Source organism: Lissotriton helveticus, chromosome 2_1 (assembly GCF_964261635.1).
Source record: "Lissotriton helveticus chromosome 2_1, aLisHel1.1, whole genome shotgun sequence".
Taxonomy (NCBI): Eukaryota; Metazoa; Chordata; class Amphibia; order Caudata; family Salamandridae; genus Lissotriton; species Lissotriton helveticus.
The window spans coordinates 647,385,608-647,409,699 of NC_136059.1; the positions used below are offsets into that span (position 1 = coordinate 647,385,608).

General features: G+C 50.4%; 1 protein-coding gene across 2 annotated transcripts in view; it reads left to right on the forward strand.

Moving 5' to 3' along the window:
- Positions 1 to 24,092, forward strand: part of RASA1 (RAS p21 protein activator 1) — a 1,157,575-nt gene that overhangs the window by 803,768 nt on the left and 329,715 nt on the right. For both annotated transcript variants that reach the window (XM_078675333.1, XM_078675334.1), the window contains exon 20: positions 8,171 to 8,257. In XM_078675333.1, coding sequence (XP_078531459.1) covers positions 8,171 to 8,257 — 87 coding nt within the window. The remainder of the gene's footprint in view (positions 1 to 8,170; positions 8,258 to 24,092) is intronic.

Sequence of the window (24,092 nt, forward strand, 5' to 3'; positions counted from 1 at the left end):
TCCTTTTCATTAGGGCCGCTCTGGACATGTGGCAGTTTCGGGCCTATCCTCCCAAAAGGCGAGTTCAAGATATTCAGGCTATGATTCCGAAGTTTTGGCCTCTATCTTGAATTTTTAGTGAGAATGACTCTGTGGCTGTTGGGCCTCATGGCCTCCTGCATCCTGCTAGTGACTCATGCACGGTGGCAAATTTGGGCTCTGCAGTGGAACCTAAAGTTCCAATAGGCACAGCATTGAAGAAATCTCACTGACTTTGTTCAGATTTCAGAGGGCACTGCAAAAGACCTGCAGTGATGGCTAATGGACCGCGATTGGTTCAAGGGCAGAACCCTCTCCCTTCCCTACCCATATCTCACAGTCGTGATGGATGAGTCCCTTCTGGGAGGGGGTGGCCATCAGGGGGAGGTGAAGCTCAGAGGACTCAGTCTCTTTTGGAAAATCAGCTCCATATCAATCTTCGTGAGCTTTGGGTGATCCAAATGGCACTGAATCAATCAATCAATCAGTCTACTTGTAGAGCACGCTACTCGCCCGCGAGGGTCTCAAGGTGCTGGGAGGGTGTGTAGGGGTGGGTGGGGGGGGGGGGGTGCTGCTACTTCTCGAAGAGCCAGGTCTTGAGGAGACTTCTGAAGGTGAGTAGGTCTTTGGTCTGCCGCAGGAGGGTGGGCAGGGTGTGCCAGGTCTTGGCGACGAGGAAGGAGAAGGATCTGTCGCCGGAGGTAGCTCGTTGGGTGCGAGGAACAGCGGCGAGTGCGAGGCTGGCAGAGCGGAGTTGGCGGGCAGAGGTGTAGAAGCGGAGTCTGCTGTTAAGGTAGGCTGGTCCGGTGTTGTGTAGTGCTTTGTGTGCATGGATGAGGAGTCTGAAGGTGATCCTTTTGTCGATGGGGAGCCAGTGTAGGTCTCTTAGGTGGGGGGTGATGTGGCTGCGGCGAGGGATGTTGAGGATCAGACCGGCGGAGGCTTTTTGAATGCGTTGTAGTTGTCGTAGGAGTTTGTCTGAGATTCCGGCATAGAGTGCGTTGCCGTAGTCTAGTCTAGTCTGCTACTGACGAGGGCCTGTGTCACTGTTCTTCTTGTTTCGGTGGGGATCCACTTGTATATCCTGCGGAGCATGCGGATGGTGTTGTAGCAAGAGGAGGAGACGGCGCTTACCTGCTTTGACATGGAGAAGGAGTCGAGGAGCCTTTTTGCCGTCAATAAAGGGAAGGCTCATGCAACTGTTCACGGACAACACTACCACCATGTGCTACCAAACAGAGCAGAGTGGGGTAGTGGACACTTTGTCAAGAGGTCCTACATCTTTGGACTTGGCTGGAATATCAGGGCATTTCCCTGATGTTTAACACATGGCCGGTTCTCTGTACGCCAGGGTGGACGAGCTCAGCCGAAGGTGCCTTACGGATCATGAATGGCGTCTCCCTCAGGGGGTGGCACAAGGTCTCTTTCAGTGGTGGATAGATTTTGGTGGGTAAGCCTTGGGTAGATCTGTTCGCCTCCGAAGCGAACATGCAATGTCAGCTGTTTTGCACGTTGAAGTTTCCAAGGCAGCTCTCGCTTGGCGACGCTTTTCGTCGAGATTGGGGTTCAGGCCTCTTATACGCCTTTCCGCCCATACCACTCCTGCCCAGAGTGCTCAAGAAGATCAGGAGTAACTGGGCACACGTTATTCTTGTGGCTCTGAACTCTGCATGGAGACTTTGGTATCCTGAGCTTATGGATTTGAGCATCGAGCCTCCGGTCATGCTGCCTCTTTGGGAGGATCTTCTGTCGCAGCAGCAGGTGAGGGTCCTCCACCCGAACCTGTCCACTCCCTGCCTCCTTGCGTGGAGATTGATCGGCGACAGCTGACAGATTTTGACCTCCCTCCCGAAGTCTCTATGAGGTTATTTTGGCAGCAAGGCGTCCCTCCACAAAATTAGTGTATGCCTGCTGATAACACATTTTGTAAATGTTGTAAAGACTGGTCTGTTGACCCCTTATCAGCTCCCTTATCTGAAGTCCTCCTGTTTATTCTCTCCTTGGCCCAGCAGGGCTCTGCTCTAGGCACTTTGAAGGCCTACCTTCTAGGCCTTCTTCGGCTATCTGATCAGCCCTTTCTATTCAAATCTCAGCTAGTGCTGAGGTTTTTGAAGGGGCTGACTCATTTGTACCCCTCTTCACCGTTCATCATGTCACAGTGGGACCTTAATTGGGTGCTCACTTTCTTGATGTGTGCACCATTTGAGCTATTGCATAACTGTTCTTTATGGTTGCTCGCCATAAAGACAGCTTTTTTGGTGGCAAAAACCTCTGCCAGGAAAGTGAGTGAACCGCAGGCACTGTCCTCCCAGCCTCCTTCGCTGAAGATTTTTTCCGGAAAAGGTAGTACTCTAGACTAGGGCGTCCTTTCTGCCTAAGGTGGTCACACCCTTCCACCTGGGACAGTTGGGCGCCCTTCTTACTTTCTATGTCAGCGCACCAGAGTGGCAGTTATATTGACGACTCAGATGTCACGACGCTGGCGACCTCACATGCAGTTGACCGACGCCACCTACCGAAGTGCAAGGATACTGCTGAGAAAAATCTTCCAGATCCATCCTGATGCCTAGGACTTCAAAGGTAAGGAATCTGTGGCTAGATCATGTCTCTACCAGATAAGGCGTTACCGAAGGTAAGTACTTGTTCTTCTTAAAGAAAGTGCCTAGTCTACAAGCCAATGGCCATGCTACATCTAGGGCCTTTTCAACGGTTGTCAAACCAGAACAGGGGATTTATACTGCTCTACCCGCACTGGTGACGAAGTCCCTACGGTATACGAGTGTGTAGGTGCAGGAGGTCTGGGACACAATCCCCTAGATCCCAATAATAGAAAGCCAAGAAACTTGGTTTTCAAATCAAGTTGCACAAGGTGACCCCGCACCCTTCAACAGTTAATATGATAATAATACAGTATCAATACTTTGTATGGATTACTTTTGAATAGATTGCAACTATTCATATGTAAAATATTTTTATGTTTTGTATTTTTTAATATAGCCCTGAAGAAGTCCGGTTACGGACGAAACGCGTTGGCTATTGGTTTTAAGCATCATTTGTGAATAAAGAATCTGTTTGCTGAAGAACCTGACTTTGGAATTCTTGGGAGAACGACTGGAAAGCTAATTGAACTATGTGAATAACACTATTGATACTGTATTATTATCATACTAACTGTTGAAGGATGCGGGGTCACCTTGTGCACCTTTTCAACGGTTGCACTGCCAAATTAATAGTTTAATATTGACAAGTATTTATCAGAGCTCAGCTATCAATATCCTTTAAAACTGCTACATTAGCCTGTCTTTTCCTTATCAGCCATGCATGCAATAAATATCTGGAAACAGTGAAAACCATATGGGGTGCCAAGTCTGTTTGGAGAATTCTATACACTACTAATTTCTTCTAGTGCCGAGGTTCCTACAGATAGTCATCAACCACTTAGTTCTTGAATAAGAAATGGGGTGCATTTTCTTTCTTATAGCCACATATAGGGCATCCTTGTTCGTTCGCATTTAATAATCCTGCCCATCTTAACGTAAAGGGGTACAAAAGGGGGTGGTGATGGACGGAGCATCTGAACCAATCAAACACTCACACCCAGTCAACAGATCTGGGTTTAATCCATCACCGTTCTTTAACCCCCTCTGCCACCCCAGTTCTGGATTCAAGCAAGCCTGGCTGAAGACGGCTGTAATGCCAGAAACCGGTCATAGGAAGCTTGAATCCGGTCCAGGGAAGGCATGGCTTGGCAGTTGGGGCTGGACTGTTCCCATGAGGCACAGGGTTAGACTGATTTGCATATGGCCATATCTGAACTGGGGTGGCAGTGTGTGCTAAAGAACGGTGATGGATTAAACCCAGATCTGTTGACTGGGTGTGAGTGTTTGATTGGTTCGGATGCTCCGTCCATCACCACACCCTTTTGTACCACTTTGGCCACCATAAGTTGGCAGGGTATGCTCAGACGTGAGTCCCTTGCTCACTTTGCCACTGGTTTCAAGCAAGCCTGGCTGAAGACGGCTGTAATGCCAGAAACCGGTCCTAGGAAGCTTGAATCCGGTGCAGGGAAGGCGACTCTGCGTCTCTGGACATGGCTGGAACATCAGGGCGTTTTCCTGGTGGTTCAACACCTGGCAGGTTCTTTGAAAGCCAGGGCGGACAAACTCAGCCGCAGGTGCACGATGGCTCATGAATGGTGTCTTCGCTCGGAGGTGGTGCGAGGTCTCTTTCAGCAGTGGGGAGAGCCTAGGTTAGATCTATTTGCCACCGAAGAGAACGCGCACTGTCATCATTTCTGTGTATTGGAATTTCCAAGGCGGCACTCGCTCAGCGACGCTTTTCGTCGCGAGTGGAGATGCAATCTGCTGTACGCCTTTCCGCCTATATCACTTCTGCGCAGAGTGCTGAAGATCAGGCGGGACCAGGCACAAGTCATCCTTGTGGCTCCGGACTGCGCTCAAAGAGTATGGTGTCCCGAGCTATTCAGAATGAGCATCGATCCTCCTACCAGACTGCCTCTTTGAGAGGATCTTGTGTCGCAGCAGCAGGTAACAGTCCTCCACCCGAACCTGTCCACACTCTACGTCCTTGTATGGAGATTGAGCTTCGGCAATTGACGTCGTTTGACCTTCCTCCCAAAGTCTGTGATGTTATTTTGGCAGCTAGGCGTCCTTCCACTAAGACTGTAGATGGAAAACATTTGTTGCATGGTGCGCAACAAAGGCTGTGGATCCCGTTTCTGCCCCTCTTTCTGAGGTTCTCTAGTTCCTTCTTTCTTTGGCCCAGCGGGGCTCTGCTCTGGGCTCTGTTAAGGGCTACCTCTCGGCCGTTTCAGCCTTTTTTAGGCTTCCTGATCAGCCTTCTCTTTTCAAGTCCCCTGTTGTAAATCGCTTTCATAAGGGCATTTCTCATCTATTTCCTCCTGTTCCATTTGTAATGCCTCAGTGGGACTTGAACTTGGTTCTTACTTACCTTGTGTGCACTCCCTTTGAATCGCTTCATAACTGTCCTTTCAGACTTCTTACCCTAAAGACTGCTTTTTTGGTTGCCATCCCCTCTGCACAGGGTGAGTGAGCTACAAGCTCTTTCTTCAAAGCCTCTTTTTCTGGCTGTTCATCCAGACAAGGACGTCCTGAGCACCAAACCTTCCTTTCTTCCCAAGGTGGTTACTTTTTTCCATATTGGTCAAACCGTCACTTTGCCCTCCTTCTTTCTGCCTCCGCATCCTTCTACGGAGGAAGAGACGCTCCATCCTCTGGACCCTAAACATGCGCTTTCATTTTATTTGGATCGCACAAAGCAATTCCGGGTGTATGACCAGCTCTTTGTTGGCTACTTGAGTGCCGAGAAAGGTCGGGCCGTGCACAAACGGACCATCTCTAGGTGGGTTGTTTTGTGCATGAAGGCGTGCTATTATTTGGCAAAGAAGGAGCTTCCAGAGGGGCTGCACCCCCATTCCACCAGGGCGAAGGCAGCTACTACTGCTTTGGGACGAGGAGTCCCCCTCAAAGACATCTGTCAGGCAGCATTGTGGGCATCTCTGCACACGTTCACTAAACACTACTGCCTGGACAGCCAAGTCCAGAGAGCAAGCTTTTTTGACTGTTCTGTTCTCCAGGACTTTCTGGTGTGAACTTGGCTCGCAGACCCCCCTCTGGAGTTGGTATTGCTGGGGTATCTATTCTAAGAGAAGGAATCTATAAGTAACTGTTTCTTTCAAATGAACAATTTACTTACCTTAGCTAACAATATATCTGTAAGAAACATATAGATCCCTTTCCGCCCCACCCATCCTCTCCGTTCTGCGAACTTAATTCTAGGGTTAAGGATTTCCTTTCAGGGCCCTAATTTTGTGAACCAGTGGTCAGTGTCTTGCATGGCTGTGCGCTTCTGGCGTGGAAAGTCGTGTATAGAACTGACGTCCGCTCACAAGGGCGGCGTTTAAGTTGGTGCAGCAATGTCATCTCTGCGACCACGACGCCAACAACGAACGCGGAGCCGACCAACACCACCTTCCGACACGGAGGAGTAATGCTGACTAAAAAATTCTCCAGACACCTGGGTTTAATTCTAAGGTGAGGAATCTCTAACTAACCTATGTTTCTTATAGATATATTGTTATTGAAGGGAAGTAACTTGTTCATATAGCGCGACGACTTGCGCCCAAAGGGGCATCTCTGCGCTGATACTAGAGATGGGTCCAGAAACTCACACAGTGCTCCATATAAGTGGAAGTCCCCACTCACGTCAAAGATAGAAAAGAAGGGTCCTGGATTTGAATGCCAAGAGGTCAATAAATCTTTGTTGGTCTATTCACATGAATTGTGACTAGAATGACAAAGGAATAGTCTGTGGTTGTAAATAGGAAGGTGAGACTTGCTCATCTCCCCGTATGACATGTCACCTTTTCGTACTATCAAATACCTGTTTTATAGCATTTCTTGTTTAGCACTCTTGCTGCTTTGCTCCTAATTCAGTGTTTCCAGGTAAGGGGTGGGTTACCGGTCACGTTGCTGATCTTCATAGCGGTTTCCATCTCAATGGGAATATGAGGCTACCTCTTTGGGTGCTTGTACAATGTGACCGGTGAATGAATTGTTGATATTCATTCATTCACGTCTGGCTGGATGATCTTAGTGGAGACTTTACCTTGGAGAGTCTTTAAAAATAGATGAGGAATAAAGAACAAAAGGGATAGAGAGGAGATCGGCATGGATGGTTAGTGGGTTTAGGGGGAGAAGGAAAGGAGGAGGGAAGACTGGGATGGCAGAGGGTAAATTAAATATGTAGAAATGGAAAGGAAAGTAAGATACTTTATGTGTAGGACAGGGTATGGACTGAAAAGGGGGACAACAGAAAGAAAGGGAGAGTCATTCATTAATAGGGCACAAGGAAGGAAAGGAGTAAGAAATGAGGTGCAATGGGATAGCAGTAGGAAAGGGAACTAAGGCAGAGATGATGAGATGAAGGTTATGGCGTGATTAGCAAAATAAGGGCGAAGGAGAGAAGACAGAGTTAGGATGCTGAGTGTGTTTGTTTTTCATGGCTAAGTTTGGCGGTGGTGTGAGGCTGCGTAGTGTGCTGTGCTCTGATGTGAGGTGCTTGTGTGCCCAAGGATCTTGGAATTTGCTATGACCTTTCTTGGGTGTGGGCGGTTAGCCTATTCTGTTGTGTCCTTCAAATAATGCATACCATTGAGGGTATATAACGGCCAGGTGTGGTGTGATAGACTGAGTAGTGGACTTTTGTACTGACAGATATTGTCATGTCAGGGTAGCCTTTCATTTTAGATACTGTGGACAAAATGGGAAATAGTTGCTGCAGAAACTGATTGAAGGCTTTGGTTAAAATCCACTAACAATAGAATTATGCATGAGTGAGAAATGAGGCACCAGTAATCAGGTACATTTGGATAGGGAGGAGAAATGCAGTGGGTCGAGGGTAACAGAAATGCTTAATCTACCTCCAACTGCAGATGGATATTGCCAACCTAAAGTGGTCCACACACATTGTAGAATTATCTGAGTGATGGTTTTCTTTTCAATTCACACTTTTTTAGAAAATACATAGTGAAATGAGATGACCCTCCTCTAGAGATGGGGATTAGAACAGTTGTCTGTTTAATGTTTTATATAATGTGTACGACAACAGTGTTTTCATTTAGAAATATTGCAATAACAGAGTTGCTGTAAGGATCCCATTTTAGAGATTTCAGCAGTCTGGTGTCTAACTTTCCACCTTGTTTCTGCATTGCTGAATTCCTAAATTCCTAGGCGGTGCGATAAAGCATCCCAACATCCCAAAGTCTGCTTCCTGAGAGACATCTGTGTTAAGAAAGATCACCACAAGATTCATCTTTGGATGCCGTTGGTGATGTAAACGTTTTCATATTTGCCCCCAAACTGTAGAGAGACTGTGTCAAAGGTACGCTGGCAAGTCATTTTCATGATCCCCAGTCCTGATTAACATTGAGATGAGGTTCACAAAGTCATTTAGGGATAAAAGCTGTTGACGAGGTCCTGTTTCACTTTACATTGTGAAAGTTGAGAAGAACTGAAAACATGTTGGCACTCAGTGTGATTAGTAGATAAGTAGTGGTTATTGTTATGCTGTTGCCCATTTTTTCATTAACATAATTGTATCCTTTGAACAGGACACTGAGGTACATATATGGATGTTTACAGAAATCAGTTCAGCAAAAGTGGCCATCCAATACTACAATGAGAACAAGAGTTGTAAGGTATGCCTGTGGTCTTTGAGTACATTAACAGTTCTAATGGAAATTTGTTACAATGCATTTCTAATCTTTCCCATTGTCCCAAAATGCTTCACCATATCATGAAAACGTCTCCAGCTGGATACAGGTAATGTTACAATGTCTCTGCTCCAGAGCTTTATATGTGTCTCTACCGAGTGTCACTGTTAATGGGCTTTTTTGGGCACTACGGACTGCAAGATCTGGAGGTTACCTTGTTCCTTATAGTTGCGAATCAGATAGAGACATCTAGCCGCAGATGCCTTAGCTTTTGAGTTTCCCAGGCATCAGACTGGATCCGGAAGATTTTTCTTCGAGCATTACCCCTGCTCACCAGTAGGTGGCGAAGGTAGGCTCTGTGTGACGGTGGCGGCGTCCGCACCGTGGTGACATCTGCATCACCTATATAGGCGCCACCTTGTCGTGCTAACGTCAGTTCTTTTCTTTCTGTGCCAGTCATGCGCTGATCTGTGAAGAGAGCTACCTTCTGTCACTTTTTGACAGGACGGTTTGACTTTGTTGTCTCTTTCTTGGTGCTTAGGAAGACCATGTCTAAGAAGACTTGATGGTTGAAACCGTAAAGCGCCTGTCACTGCTCCATGTCAGTGACGGACACACATTTGCGTTGCCTATGGTGTCTTGAGTGCGACGAAGGCTTTGAGGGAGTGGTCCCTAAAACTACTTGCAGCCCGGCAGGCAACACTGCATCGTTCAACTCCTTGGTGATCATTGTTCCCGTCGAGAGGAAGGTCCCGTCACCAATCCAGGCATCCCAAGTCGTTTAAGTCCCACTCAAAATCGTCTGGACATTCAGGTAAGAGGTATAAACTAAAAGTCAAAGCATGCTTTGACTTCTCCCCGTCTGTCGGTTGACGCAATGGTGGATAAAGACCTTCTTTTTCGGAACCTGCGCCTGGGTCAACACCGCGCCTCCCCTCTTTTCCATGAGCCAGAGCAACCACCACTAAAATAAAATAATTTTATGAGGCCATGCATCTTATTTTTGAGCGACCTGACCCCTCCGACTCACTTTTGAGCCCCGTAGGGTCGGAGGGGACCCCTTGGTTTCACGCAGGTGTGTCTAACTCTTGGCTTGGCACCAAGGATCCACCTTGATCCAGGAATGGATCCGGACCGGTGCCGTCATTCCATTGCAACCTTTCACATGGCTGACGTCCCAGCGGCATCAGCCCCATTCTGATTCCCGATGACCCGGAGACGGTACTCCGTCGACTGATTCCAAAGCAGACAGGACCTCTGGGTCCTAGGCAATTTCCTTGGCCTTATTCTGAAGGGCTAGGAGTATGAGAAGGTTGGTAGGGTTGCTGGACCCTTTGGAAGATCAACCTGAGGAGGAAATGGACTAGTATGAGGAATTGGGTGAGGCCAGTGGACTGCCTACTTCTCCAGACACTGATATGCTTTCTCCCCCACCATGGCTACGGAGGAGAGAGTGTCTTATGCTATGGTGATATGAAAGACGGCTGAGGTTCTTGACCTTCAGCATCATTCGGTGGGGGTCAAAAGTAACATCTTGAAGGAGGTGCTTCAGCCAGGAGTTTCCTCCTCATGGCTGTTGCTCCTAATGTCCTACTAGGTGCCTGATCCACGCCCAACACACAGGTTCCTCTTAACAGTATGATCGATCACCACCCTTCCCCGGGTGACCAAAACTTCCGCACTACCCACCCCACCTTGGAGAGCTTGGTAGTTCAAGCATCTGCGTCCCTGGGGGCATTCCCTGCCACTCCTCAGACAGAGAACCCAAAAGGCTGGACTTTGGGCCACGAAAATGTTTTCTTCCGCCACCCTTGCTTTACAGTCTGTGAACACCACATGCTTCTTAGGCTGTTATTCCCACACTGTGTGAAATGGTTGCGCAAGTGCTGCCACAGGTTCCAGAGGAGGCCTGGTCCATCCTCTCCTAAACGGTATCAGATAGGAGAGATACAGCAAAGTTCGCCAAACGATGTGGCTTAGACATAACCAACTTTCTGGGCAGAGTGATTCCTACGACGGTGACTGTTAGATGCCATGCTTAGCTGAGAACATTTGGCTTTTCAGGGGATGTCCAGGCTTCGCTCGTGGACATGACCTTTGATGGCACCTGTCTCTTCTGAGACAAGGCTGACACATCGCTGGAGCGCTTTAAGGACTCATGGGCTACTCCCAAGTAATGTAATGTAATGTAAACAGATATTTGTACCGCACAACTGTCGCTCCAGGGTGCATCTAGGCGCCACCACTGACCAGGAAGATATAAACACTGGTCATGCTGCTATTTGTAATTCCGCCAGGCCTTCATACTAGTACTCTTGCACAGGTGTCAGGAAGCTTAAAGATCCAGGTTTTCACTGCCTTTCGGAGTTCAAGTTCCGGCTCTATTGCCCGGAGGTGAGGGGGGAGTTTATTCCATGCCTTTGCCCCTAGAACTGGCAAAGATTTACCCCCCCTTGAACTCAGTCTGAAAACAGGGACAGACAACAGGTTGGCATTGGAGGAACGCAAGTTACGCCCAGGGTGGTAACGAGAGAACCTCCCTTGTAGGTCCTTGGGTCCCTGAGAATGGAAGGCTCTAAATGTAATAACTAGGATCTTGAAAAGGAACTCTTTTGATAATTGGTAGCCAGTGCAAGTTATTTAAAGCAGCAGATGCAGAGGATTTCTTTGGCCATTTCAACACCAACCTAGCAGCTGCGTGTTGCACCATCTGAAGTTTGTGCGTGACCACTTTATTGGTCCCTGCATATAGGCTGTTGCAATAATCTAGTCTCGATGTCACGAGAGCGACCGTTACCATTTTCCTAGCTGCCAGGGGAAGCAGGTCGAAACATTTTCTTAGTACCTTGATGACGTTGAAACAGGTCCCTGCTACTGCCAGTGCCTGTTGTTTGACAGACAGAGCAATGTCAAACTTGATGCCTAAATTACGTGCTGCATTGGTGGTATGAGGCGGTACCTCTGCGTTCACCGGCCACCAGAGTTTAGGGACAAAGTCATTATGAGCGCCCATTGGCATGATTTCTGTTTTGCCCGTATTACATTTCAAATGGTTCTTCCCCATCCAGTTGAATGCAGCCGTCAGGAAACCTTTCAGATTTTCTTCCCAGTCCTGAGTGTCTTTATCAAGGACTAGGATCAGTTGAGTGTTGTACCAAAGGACGATATCAACCTGATCAAAGGGGTGGTATACACATTGAAGAGTGTCGGGCTTAGACTAGACCCTTGCGGTACTCCAGTCGTAAGTGGTTTTTCCTTCGAGCAGAAATCACCCAGTGTGACCACTTGTCTCCTGCCACTTAAAAAGTTCTTAATCCAATCCAGGACCTTTCCAGTTATGCCAGATGTTGCTAGCCGGTCAATCATCAAGATGGTATGTGAGCGGGGGCGTGGCTTGTCGCAATGGCCGACTAGACGTGCTGTAGTCTAGCTCCTGCCCGTTGTCCCCTAGATCCTACAGAATCCTGGCACACTTGAAGATTTGGCAGTTACTCCTGAGGTGTAGTGCCCCCCTGGATCGCGCTGGCTGCCTGGTGCCGATTGCGGTGCCCCTGGACACGTCGGGGGTCTGCCCGACTGCTGCTGATCCTGACCGCGGCGGCGCCTGTGTAATGGCGGCTGCCGCGCGGTGAGGTGCCTCGGTGCCTGCGTGGAGAGTGCGGCCCGGCGACAGAGAGGAGAGTCGCCCCCCCCCCCCCCCCCCGGTGCCCAGATCTGTGAGGGGGACGCGCGACCTCCGCAACCCTCGGCAGCGACGGTGAGTGCCCCGGAGCGGCGGTGGGATGAGCCGGTGATCCCCCGGGGCAGGCTCTTAAATCGAGGCCGGGGCATCGAGGCCTGTGACCCCCTGGCGGTGCACGGACGCCGGGGACCTCGGACCGGGACCTGCCACGACTGTCTGCCTCAATGTCGGCTGGCCCCCCGGCGGTGCAGGGAGTGAGCGGTGAGCGCCGCAGAGCGGAGTGGGCCGCCTGACCCCCAGGACTGGCTCCAAAATCGAGGCCGGTGAGCTGAGGCCTGCGCAATACTGACGGCGCGTGGACGCCGAGAATTTCGACCGGAGCCGGCCTTCCACCTGCGGAGGGGTGTGGAGCCCCGGCGTGCCCCTCCTTCCTTTTCCTCACGGTGCCCTGGAGCCTGATCACTGGCCGCCGGAGGCTCCGAGGGGCCCCTGGGGTGGAGAGCTGATCTGATACCGCCGGAGGACTTCGTGCCGGTTGCGGTGCTGCGGCGGCCATTTACTGCGACTGACCAGTGGCCTACGCTGCCTGGCCACCCAGTGGAGGGTTTGAGGTCACAGAACGCGGATGCTACCTGGCCCCCTGTATTATCCTCTGGGAGACACCCCTGGGACTAGTATGGGAAGAGACCGACCGTCGAGAGGGACCCAGGCAAACAAGATAGTACAATACACGGTCCCCGGTCCCACTACGGCGGAGCGACAGGGCCTTGACCGGAGGATGGAGCCCCGCCCGGAGGCGGCCGCGCAGGACAAGGCTGATATCCTAGCGGCGATCCGAGACTCCAGGCTGGCGCTGGAGGGGAAGATGGACGGCATGGCCATGGATATTAACCATCTGCGCCTCGGCCTCCGGAAGGTGGCGGACAGGGTCACCACCACAGAAGGCGGCCTCACCGAACTGCAAACGGAGGTCCGACAACTGAGGGAGTCGGTGGCGGCCCTCCAGGAGCACGCGACCAGGCTGGAGGATCGGGCGGAGGACGCGGAGGGCCGGTCCCGAAGGAATAACCTCCGCTTTTTGGGTTTTCCCGGACGATCAGAGGCACCGGCGGCAGACCTCTTTCTAGAGGACTGGATTGGCAAGTCCTTCCCGAGCCTACGGCTGTCCAAAATGTTTGCTATTGAGAGGGCCCACAGGACTTTGGGGCCGCCACCGAAACCGGGAGCCCCGCCGCGGGCGATAATAGCCCGCTTTTTTAATTTTTGGGACCGCGACATACTCCTCCAGCATATTCGCAGATCCGGACCGCCTAAATATGAGAACACCGAGATCCGCATCTTCCCAGACTACACGAAGAAGGTTCAGGACCAGCGGAATGATTTCTTGCAAGTCAAACGACGACTTCGGGCCCATGAGGTGAAATACAGCCTGCTCTTTCCAGCCCGGCTGCGAGTGCAACACGGTGACCGAACACATTTCTTTGACCACCCGGCGGACGCGGAAGAATGGATGGACGCACAGGGCCTGGAGGATCGCGGACAAGCGCAAGGCTGGCAGGAGCAAAGACGACGGAATGCCAGGCGCCGGAGCAATCGCAGAGAGGGAGGAGGTCAGTCCCCGAGCGGGCGTTCCGCCACACAGAATGAACGCATCACGGTGGGCCCGGATGGTACCCTCCGGGCGGAGATGGAGGAAATTCCGACTCAGAACCAGTTCTCCCCACTTTGCCTGGTGCAGGAGACACAGTCGGACCAGGGGGGTACCGCCGACCCGTCCACCGGCCAGCCGCGTGCCACCTGATGGCTACACCTGGTGGTCAGTATCTGCTGTGGAGGGGTCTTTGACATTGACATTGTGAGTATATCTTTAGTTCCTTGCATGAGGGAAATTCTACCACCTGTAGGTCCTGGAACTGGGCTACCTTCCGGAACTCTAAGACTGTTGAACTGGGTGAAGGGGGGCACAGAGGACCTGTTGATTCCAGTGACGGCTTTGTTGTGCTAAATCCAATTGCAAGAAGCCAATTGTACCGTACCGCCACGACCGGCTAGGCCTCGGCCGGGCTGCGCCGGGCGGTGCCAGACAATTGGCTGAAGGCTCAATCATGGGGTGTAGGGAGGGGTTATTCTTATAGTTTACCTTCTGGTCACCATTTTCCTTTTGGTCGTCTCTTTCACGTTACTACTACAGTGTTCAGATTACCATTGCTGACTGTGGGGAGTGAAGGACACAGAGGCGATCGGTTTGCGTATAGACGAAGAGTGTTTACTGTTAAGTTCCTAATTGTGCATTGAATTGGGAGTGTTAGAGGGGGGTGCTTTCTTTTGGGGCGGGGTTCGCGGTCTCCTGACCGGGTTCGGATTGGGAGATGTGGTACTACCGCCTGCGGGTGAACACTCTTGGGGTTGTTTGTTTGAGGATGGGGAGGGTTGCTGCCGGGTCCTGTTCTGTTTTTGCTTTGTGTGGTTTGCCGCGTCAGTTCAATGACGGGCCGTCTTGCAACACATCGGGGTCAACTCATGGCAGGTGATATAAGCAAATACAAATTTCTGTCTTGGAATGTTAGGGGGTTTAACAATAGAGTCAAGCGGATTAGAATAGCCACCTATCTCAGGCGCTACGGGGTCAGCTTTGCTTTCCTACAGGAAACGCACCTTTGGGGAGATTGCCTTAAGTATGTTCAGCGTAGATGGCGGGGACAGTTCTTCGCGACGTCCTACTCTGGGTTCGCCAGGGGGCCCTAATCTGGGTGGCACGGGGACTCCCTTTAAGGCTACATCCACCAAGCTAGACCAGGAGGGCAGGTTTGTAATAGTGGTTGGCACCCTGGATGGGCGTAGTGTATGCCTCATAAATATTTATGCCCCTAATACTGACAAGGGGGGATTTTTGGGCAATGTGCTGGGACAGCTGGATATTGACCCTGAAACGGAGCTCATCATAGCAGGGGACTTCAATTGCCCACTAGACGGGACTCTGGACCGCTGCCCCCCAAAGGCGGATGCTAAACCAAAAATGCGGGAGGCAATGACCCAAATGCTACAAAGTTATGACCTAACTGACGTGTGGAGACACCGCAACCCCACTCTTCAGGTGTACTCCTGCTTCACGCCTGCCGCCAATACGCACAGTAGATTGGACTATTTTTTCCTGCAGGGCATGGTGTTAGACCGGGTAGAAGAGGTCCTTTATCTTGCACGATACCTGTCTGATCATTCCCCGCTCTTGCTCACCTATTCGTTGGGTAGCCCACGGCCTCGGATCCCACTCTGGAGACTTAACACGGACGCTCTTGAGGACCCCACGTTTAAGGAGGCCATAGCGCAAGCACTAGAGGCTTATTTGGAGATAAACTGGGGGTCAACCACCACACGGGCGACCGAATGGGACGCCATGAAGGTGGTCCTCCTTGGGACATGTATGTCTACGGAGGTAGGGGTTAAACGGGTCCTAGAACGAGAACTCAGCCAACACGAGGATCGCCTGGCTGAGATGGAACAGGAATTCCCCATTGACAAAGAGCAGAGACCCGAATGGACGGCCACGCGGCACCAGTTGGGTGATGCCTGGGCCTCGCTAGGTAAATTTAATAGGACGGCTAGTAGGCGTCGATGGTACGCTGAGGGTGACAAGGCCGGGAAACAACTGGCACGCCTGATCCGGGCTGAAACCCAACCCCACCCGATTTTGGCCCTACAGAATGACAAGGGCCGCGTGGTGTATACCCAACAGGCCATTAATGGTGTGTTCCATGCCTATCTGAGTGGGATATACTCGGACTCTCAACCAGTCGCTGGCACTAGAGATATAGAGTTATACCTTGCTGAGGTGCAACTCCCCGTGGTGGAAGCAGATAGCCAGGAAGACCTAGGGGGCCCTCTCCTCGAGGACGAACTACGGGCGGCGATTGCCCACCTCCAGACGGCGAAGTCCCCGGGGATGGACGGGTTGGCGTCCGAACTCTATAAGGAGTTCAGAGGGGTGCTGGTCCCGAAACTCCGAGCAGTGGCGATGGACGCCTATGATCGTGGCTCACTTCCGGAGTCTATGAGGGCGGCGACGATAGTAATGATACCCAAACCGGGCAAGGACCCCACCCTCCCCGGGTCCTATAGGCCCATTTCCATGTTGAACGTGGACCTGAAGATTATTAGCCAGGTGTTGGCCTCCAGACTCCTTCCCCATCTCAGACGTTTGGTCCACGACGATCAGTCAGGGTTTATCCCGGGTCGGAACTCTCTGCGCAATATCCGCCATGTTATGCGCGCCCTGGAGGGGCGAGCCGAGCATAATTCGTTGGTCTTCCTGGACATCGAACAAGCGTTTGATTCTATCCGTTGGGCCTACCTCTGGAGAGTGCTTCTGAAAATGGGCCTTGGGGAGGGGTTTGTGAAATGGTTTCAGCTGTTGTACACCAGACCGGTGGCTAGAGTTCGCACGGGCCGGTGGGTCTCGGAGGAGATACCAATTTCGAGAGGAACACGTCAGGGGTGCCCCCTCTCACCCCTGCTCTTTGCCCTGGCAATGGAACCACTTGCATGCCATCTTCGTTCTGTTTTACAGGGCCAGGGTATTAGGGTGGGGGCAATTGAAAATATAGTGTCCCTTTATGCGGACGACGCCCTGGTTTATCTGAACCAACCGGAGCAATCGCTCCCTATCCTGTTGACTGAACTATCGCACTTTGCGGCCGCCTCGGGCCTCGCGGTGAACCGGGCAAAATCCTAAATTTATGCTATAGGCGGACAGGCGTACTGGGAGGGGGCCCAGCGCCCGGAGATGGGGCTCCCTTGGGTGGAGGACACGCTCCGCTATCTGGGGATTCGGATCGCTCGGACTCCGCTTGATTTTTACCGTCACAACATGGGACGGATACTCCAGGGTCTAAAGGGGAGCATAGCTTTTTGGAACACCCTGAGGCTCTCCCTGATGGGGAAGATCGCTTTAATAAAAATGGTGGTTCTCCCGCGCTGCCTGTATACAATGCAGGGTTCCTTCTACGAGATACCGCACCGGGTCTTCCGCGAACTGGACTCCCTCCTGATCCTTCTCCTTTGGAATGGGAAATGGTGCAGAGTAGGCCTGGAAGTCCTGAAGCGCAAGTGGGGTGCAGGGGGCCTGGAAGTCCCCGACCTGGAGCTGTATTACTTTGCGTCGCAGCTGCAGCATGCTATCGCATGGCTGGACACGGACCCCTCCTGGGAGCGGACCCTGTTGGAGGGCACCTGTGGCACTGAACAGCTGGGAGCGTTACTCTGGCGGAAAGGGGGACATCAGGATGGTGTTCCCCCATTGGTGCAGCTGGGGGCCTCTATCTGGGACCGGGTGGTGAGACGCCATATTGGACGCACCCCATTCACCCCGGACATGGATATGTGGCTGATGCCATCCTTTGCTCAGATTGCGAGGGTCATGTCCACGGACAAATGGCTGGAGGGGGGTTGCTTGACGTTAGCCGACCTATACCCAGACGGACAATTTATCACATACCAAGATGCGGTCACGACCTTTGAGCTCGGTCCGGGACAGTTCCTTCAGTACGCTAAACTTGCGGCTACCGCGCGACAGCTATGGCCCTCGTTTCCGGAGGCCCCACCTCATGCCCATACCTTAGTCACTATGCTAGCGATGGCGGGGGGGGCGGAAGTTCGTGACCCACCTTTACAGGGCTCTCCGGGAAGATAAAACATTACGACCTTTGACTATAGAGGCCAAATGGCGGCAGGCGTGTCAGCAGGAAATCACCTCCCGCGAATGGGAAAAAATACATGAGAGTGTGCGGAAGGTGTCGGTGAGTAACCGCTTTAAACAAATTCAATATAATATAGTGCACATGACCTACCTCTCCCCCAAACGGCTTCAGGTCATTGATGCGACTAGAGACTCCCACTGCCCGAAATGTCGCACTGCCCAAGCGGATTTTGTCCATATGGTATGGACGTGCCCCACCCTCCAATCTTATTGGAAGTCGGTTCTGGAGACCCTGATAGGGATTACAGGTTGGGCCATTGATTTAGACCTGCGCCCGTGCCTCCTGGGCTTGATCCCCAAGGACCCAAAACGTAAAGTGAGCAGACGTTTCCTTATATTGGGCCTAGTTACGGCTCAACGCCGTATTGCAATCCACTGGCTGTCCCCACAGGGCCCATTGCCAGGGAGGTGGAGGGTGGATCTGGGGGAATGGGCTTTGGCGGAAGAAGCGCATATGAGGCATACGAGGAGGGATGGGAAATTACTTGAGGTTCTGCAGGACTGGGGAGTGATGATCCAGGAACTGATGAGATTAGACGCCCCGCTATCACAGCAGACCCTGACTTCCACATGCACAGATCAGGTGGGCTCACTTGCTCAAAACAGCCCGGCGCATGAGGACCTGACGCAGAGGTAGGGTAGCTTCAACCCTATCCCATGACTAAAGCCCACAAGACAAAAAAATATATATATATATATAATAATAATTTTTATTTTTATTTCTTTAATTTTTTTTTGATCTCCTTGCTCTTTTTGCTCGGCCTGGCAGCGAGGGGGGGGGCAGGAGGGGGGAGGGTGTTGGGGAAGTTATGGGCGAATGGGTGAAGGAACATTGCCCTTATATCTGTTCCACCTTTGTTGTGTCATCCGGGATCGCTGGACTAATGTTGATATCACAGTGTTTTATTTTCCTTCTTGTCGCCCTGGACCTGGATGACAACTGGGCTCTGCGAATGGACTTCCTCGCTTTGTTTCACTTTGCCTTTTTACTTAGGTGCTCAAATTGTATACTCTGAACTTATTGTGAACCACAGGAAACGATTGTATACATGCACATAATGATTTGTACCAGACTACCTGTTCACCCTTATTCGCCTTTGTTTGTTTCAATAAAGGTTTTGAAAAAAGAAAAAAAAAAAAAAAGATGGTATGTGAGACCGTGTCGAAGGCTGCCGACAAATTCAAAAGGATCAGGACAGCCTTCTTACCCTGGTCCAAAGCCATACGAATGGTATCGGTGGTGAACAGGAGAGCTGACTCAGTAGAGTGTTGTGCTCTGAAACCTGATTGATTAGGGTGCCAGGCCTGGTTGTCTTCAAGGAACTTAGTGATTTGTTTATTTACAAACGACTCTGTAATTTTACATAATACAGGGAGCAGTGAGTTTGGTCGAAGGTTAGATAGTGTGGTGGGGTCAGGTAGATGTTTTTTCAGCAGCGGTTTAACCGCCGCCAGTTTCCACTCTGAGGGAATGATGGCCGTGGCCAGTGATGCATTTATGATGTTATAAATTACGGGATTGACAGTATCCACGAGCGTGTGTAGAAGCATGGAGGGGCAAGGATCAAATGACGACCCTGTTTTGGTTGCCAGTATTGCCCCGTGAGTCTCTTCCTGGCTTATTGGCCGAAACATCGCCAGAGAGTGCGGAGGACTATTCACCCTACTGCTAACTTCCCCCAATTCTTCGACAGGAGCTGCAAAATCCTTCGTGAGGCCCTGTACTTTTTGTTCAAAAAAATCCGTAATAATATTAGAGATTTTCAGAAGGTGGAATTTCCTGCGCTAGTATTTTGGGGTTGTTGAAACCATTTACTATCTTAAAGATAGCTTTTTGTTTGTTATTAGCCATTTCTATTGCTGTCGTGTAAAATTTAATTTTTGCTTTTTTAATCAGCGCATGGTAAATGCTTCTGGCTGTTTTATATTTACAGAGATCTTCCTCATGATAATTTTTCCGCCACATACGTTCAGCCCTACGTACCTCTCCGTGTATTTCTTTAAGTGACTGGTCAAACCATGGGGCTGATAATCTCTTATGGCCAGACCTATTCCTAACCTTAGCAGGACCTGCTTTGTCTTTGAGCCAAGACATCCAGTCCTTAAAGTTATTATTATCAGTTTCCGGGTTTCCTGTCATAAGGGTCCTACAGTCACTGGCCATTGCTATCAATTCCGGGTGGCCGACAATTGCTTTCCATCCCTCATTTCTGGCCTGATAGTCTTTGGGCCTCTCTGCTGCCTTCCGTCCTCGGTCTGCCTTTCGCTCCTTCCTTTGCTACAGAAGAGGTTTTCAACCGCGCCAGCCTTACACCCCAGCCACCGTACAGTGCAAGTTCCTCTACCCCTGCAAAGACGTATTTGCAGCATTCTGACCACATGGGCTGGGTAGTCAGCAGTCCGGTCAAGCCACCACAACCCCCCCCCCCAACCCCCCACTCCTACTCTCCCCCCAACCCCCAGCAGCTTCAGCCTCCAAACCTTCCTAGTCTGGCCCTTCAAGAACATGGGCGTCCAGTTGATGGCAAGGTCCGCCATCACCTCCACCACTGTCACAACATTACTTAGGACATTCAGGTTCTCCAGATTATCCGAAGGGGCTGCTCCCTCCACTGAGAGACCATCCTTCCCTCCATGCCTTCATCCTTCAACCGACTGACGGAAAATCATCTTCTTTTTCTCTAAGAGGAAGTCATGGCTCTCCTGGGCAAGGGAGCCATATAGAGGGTTCATGCACCAGAAGTGGGCTGATGTTGCTATTCTTGCCACTTTCTGGTCCCGAAGAAGAACAAGGGTCTTCATCCTAACTTGGACTACGGGCTCTCAACTACGTCCTCAAAAAGGAGAAGTTCACAACGCTCCGGTCTTGTCTGCCCTGGACCCAGGAGATTGGATGGTAGTGTTGGACTTGCAGGATGCATATTTTCACATTCCGTTCCTGCTTGCCCGCAGGCATTACCTGCGATTCACAGAGGGCCATGAGCACTTTCAGTTCAAGGTGCTCCCTTTTGGCCTTACCAGCAGCCCTCAGGTGTTCAAGGTGATGGCGGTGGCTGCAGCTCATCTGCGAAGATCAGGAAAGCCACTTCCCCTGTCTCGACGACTGGTTGTTGAAGGTGGGCTTGTCCCAGGCTGTCATCTCCCACCTTCAGACTACGACGGACCGCCTGCATTCGCTGGGGTTCTTTATAAATATGCCATTGTCACACCTGACTCCCTCTCGGAGGCTCCCTTTCATCTGAGCTGTTCTACATGTAGTGCAGTTTCGGGCCTATCCTCCTGAGTGGTAAGTCCAGGATATTCAGGCCGTCATACCGATGTTTCAGCTTCTTTTCTGCATTGCATTAAGATTAACTCTGAGGCTGCTAGGACTCATGGCCTCCTGCATCATGCTAGTGACACATTCCAGATGGCATATGCGGGCTCTGCAGTGAGACCTAAAGTTTCAGTGGCACATGTAGAAAGCTAACTCTGGATTTACTATACCAAAGTAAGGTATAGTGTGCAAAGAGTCCAGTGGATCCCCGGAGGCTTAAGTAGATAATACTAAAAGCTCTATTTGTGGTAGTGTGGGCGAGCAGTGAGGCTTATCAAAAGGCTGTGTTGTGCATTTGCTGTACACACTCGGGCAAGAATGATTACACACACTCACAGACTCAATCCAAGAACAATTGTTTTGTATTAAAGATTATTACTTTGATATTTTTTAGGTCGAGCCTGGGCAGCGCATGAACTGCTTTGTGAGGCATGCTCTATTGAGGTACGGCATAGAAGCTCTGCCCATTTCCCGCCCATCTTTTCAATTGGCTCCTGTTATTGTCCTTGCCAAAATTGTTGCTTTCATTTGTGAATAGGCTTAGTAGTCCCTCCTTTGTATCACCTTCTCTACATTTGTAACCTCCCATAAGGACTGGACTTTTCACTGGTGTTGTTACATAGTCTGCTTTATAAGTCAGTGAGCATTATATATTTTTGGGCGTTGCCCAGCTCTGACAATCTGTTGCCTCTTGCTCCCTCCCGTCATTGTTTCACTTAATCTTCCCAGTGCCGTGCCCACACCACTACCTCCAAACCTCCATGCTTTAGCATTCCTCATTTTGTTTCCGTTACATTGTCATGCAAACTTTTCACATGATGCTTGTTTAACGAGCAATGCACTTTCATTTGCTTGCAGCTCGGGCGCAGCATCTCCCCCATCCAGAAAATCAAGAAAAGGGTGCAGTACCATAGGGTGTGGTTAGGTGTCCCTGTGGAGTTATCAAAAGATCTCTATTAGCAGCATGAGGCACTGCACCCACAGGGACACCTAGTAACTGCCTGTGCTACTGCACCCTTTCCTTGCTTGTGCATTTGCTTTTTTAGGTCGAGCATTAGTGCTGACCTGTTGCATCTCTCTGTGGGGCTTTGGCAAACCCACCCATTGCCATTGGCTGTTAGCTGCGGCATTCAGAAATGCTGGCTTCTTATTGATCTATTATTTCAACTGTCCCTCCTTTGTGTGGCTCCTTCCTCCCATGGCTATTTCACTAAGGGTTTCTTTTTGTTGTCCCTCAGGAGTCGTCACTCCTTGCCACTCCCCCTCTGCCTTCGGGGTTCCTCCTAGTTGTCTCAACGTCGCAGTTCCTGCTTGATATATAGATTTTTGGGGGGGTTTATAGGCATTCCTACCATCTTTTTAGTGACGATCGTCATGTACTTTTGTTTTTGTTTGTTATTCACAAATCTCCTGGGATTGCAGGCAGCGGGGCGGTCCACCGGTTTTGATCACAGTGGACCCTTTTTAACATCTAATTAACTCTGGCTCCGAACAACACAGACACTGTTTTTTGGGCACTTGGAGCACATTCTCTTATCTCCGGACAAACCAACCCCCACTCTGAGCCATACCTGCTTTCCCAGCGGCGCGCCTCCCCGCAAACTGTGCTAAACTCCTTCTAAGCATCATAGGAGCCCAGGACATGACTGAGGAAAAAGCTTGTTTAGACTTGACTTCTAAACCTGTTTTACGTGCAAAATATAATCGTTAGCTAATCATTTTTTATGTATCTTTTGTAGCAAACCTATCGCTATCCCATTTTGTTGCCAGCAATCACACCTGAAGTTGATTGGCACTGGCAGAGAGCGCCGTTCCCGGTTGTGGTTCGAGATCAGTGTAGGAGGGGCGAGGGTGGTGCGCCCAATTCTCGTACAGCTTAGCTGTCTTCTGAGGGGTGTCTGCAACCCTTCGAGTGATGCCTGATTTCTGCATCACTTTATCAACTTATGTGATCGGATAAGTAAGTAAGAGAATGTGCTTTGTTCCTCCTCGTAATAAATGCAGCCTTTTCTGAAGTGGAAGGGACACCTCATTAAAAATATATTGTATTTTACGCTATGTACTTGCCTTTTGTAAAGAGCGTTCAGCCCTGACGAGGCACTTACTCGCGTGCAGTCCTCACGAGTTGTGGCAGAGTACTGTTACTGTCCCACACTGGTCGTTACGGGAATGCAAAAGTGTGTTGTTTCTAAAAGTGTTACTTGCTGCCCTGCACAAAAGTACCAGTTCTGTCGCCTTAGGAGCAGTGTAGAGCTTAGAAAACGGTATGTCTTACACATCACCGCTCCGGCGGGATGGTGCTAATCTAGACTCTATCCATGAAGTGATCGGCGTGGCTGAGTTAGCCAGCACCCTTCCTTCCCTTAGGCGTATGGCGCGCACACAAAGAGCAGTGGACACCTCTCCTGCACCACGCTTGACCGCCCCCTTCCACAGAAATGGTGCAGTCTCCAAAGTGCTAAAACAAACATCTCGCCAGGACACTTTCGGGCTGCCAAGAGGTACCGTACGGAGGAGATATTAGTGGCAGTGTGTATAAAAGAGAGAGATGTGTGTTCTTGCAAGCTCCGTCTGACATCTCGTGTGATCTGTGAGCCTGACACCTTTGCATTTGCAGTCATTCAAAATGCTGTTTTTGTTTCTTGTATGCTCACAAAATGCTTCTCTTTTATAATTATTTACCATCTCAGTTATAAAACACCATGCGCAGTTTCAGAACCACAACGACTGCATGTTAATACGACGCAGGAAAGAGAAGCTCCTTCTCCTAAAATCAGAAAGGGGGTTGGGCGAGCACTGATTACCGCCAACTGCTTTTGTGTGGGGAGGGGGTAAAAAAAGGCAGTGTTTCATTTTCGAAAGTAGAGGCGGTTGTCTGTCCTTGGCCGCAGACCTCTTCCTCCTCTGTGGATAAAAAGCAGTAACAGAAGGAGCTAAATGCCCTTTGAAGCATCAGCTGTCTGTCTCCTCTCATGCCTCCTGTTTGTAGGATTCTTAATATTTCTGTAACCTTCTATCAGGCACCTGTTTCTGGTTGGCGTGTACAGACATGCAGGAAATCCACTGCAGA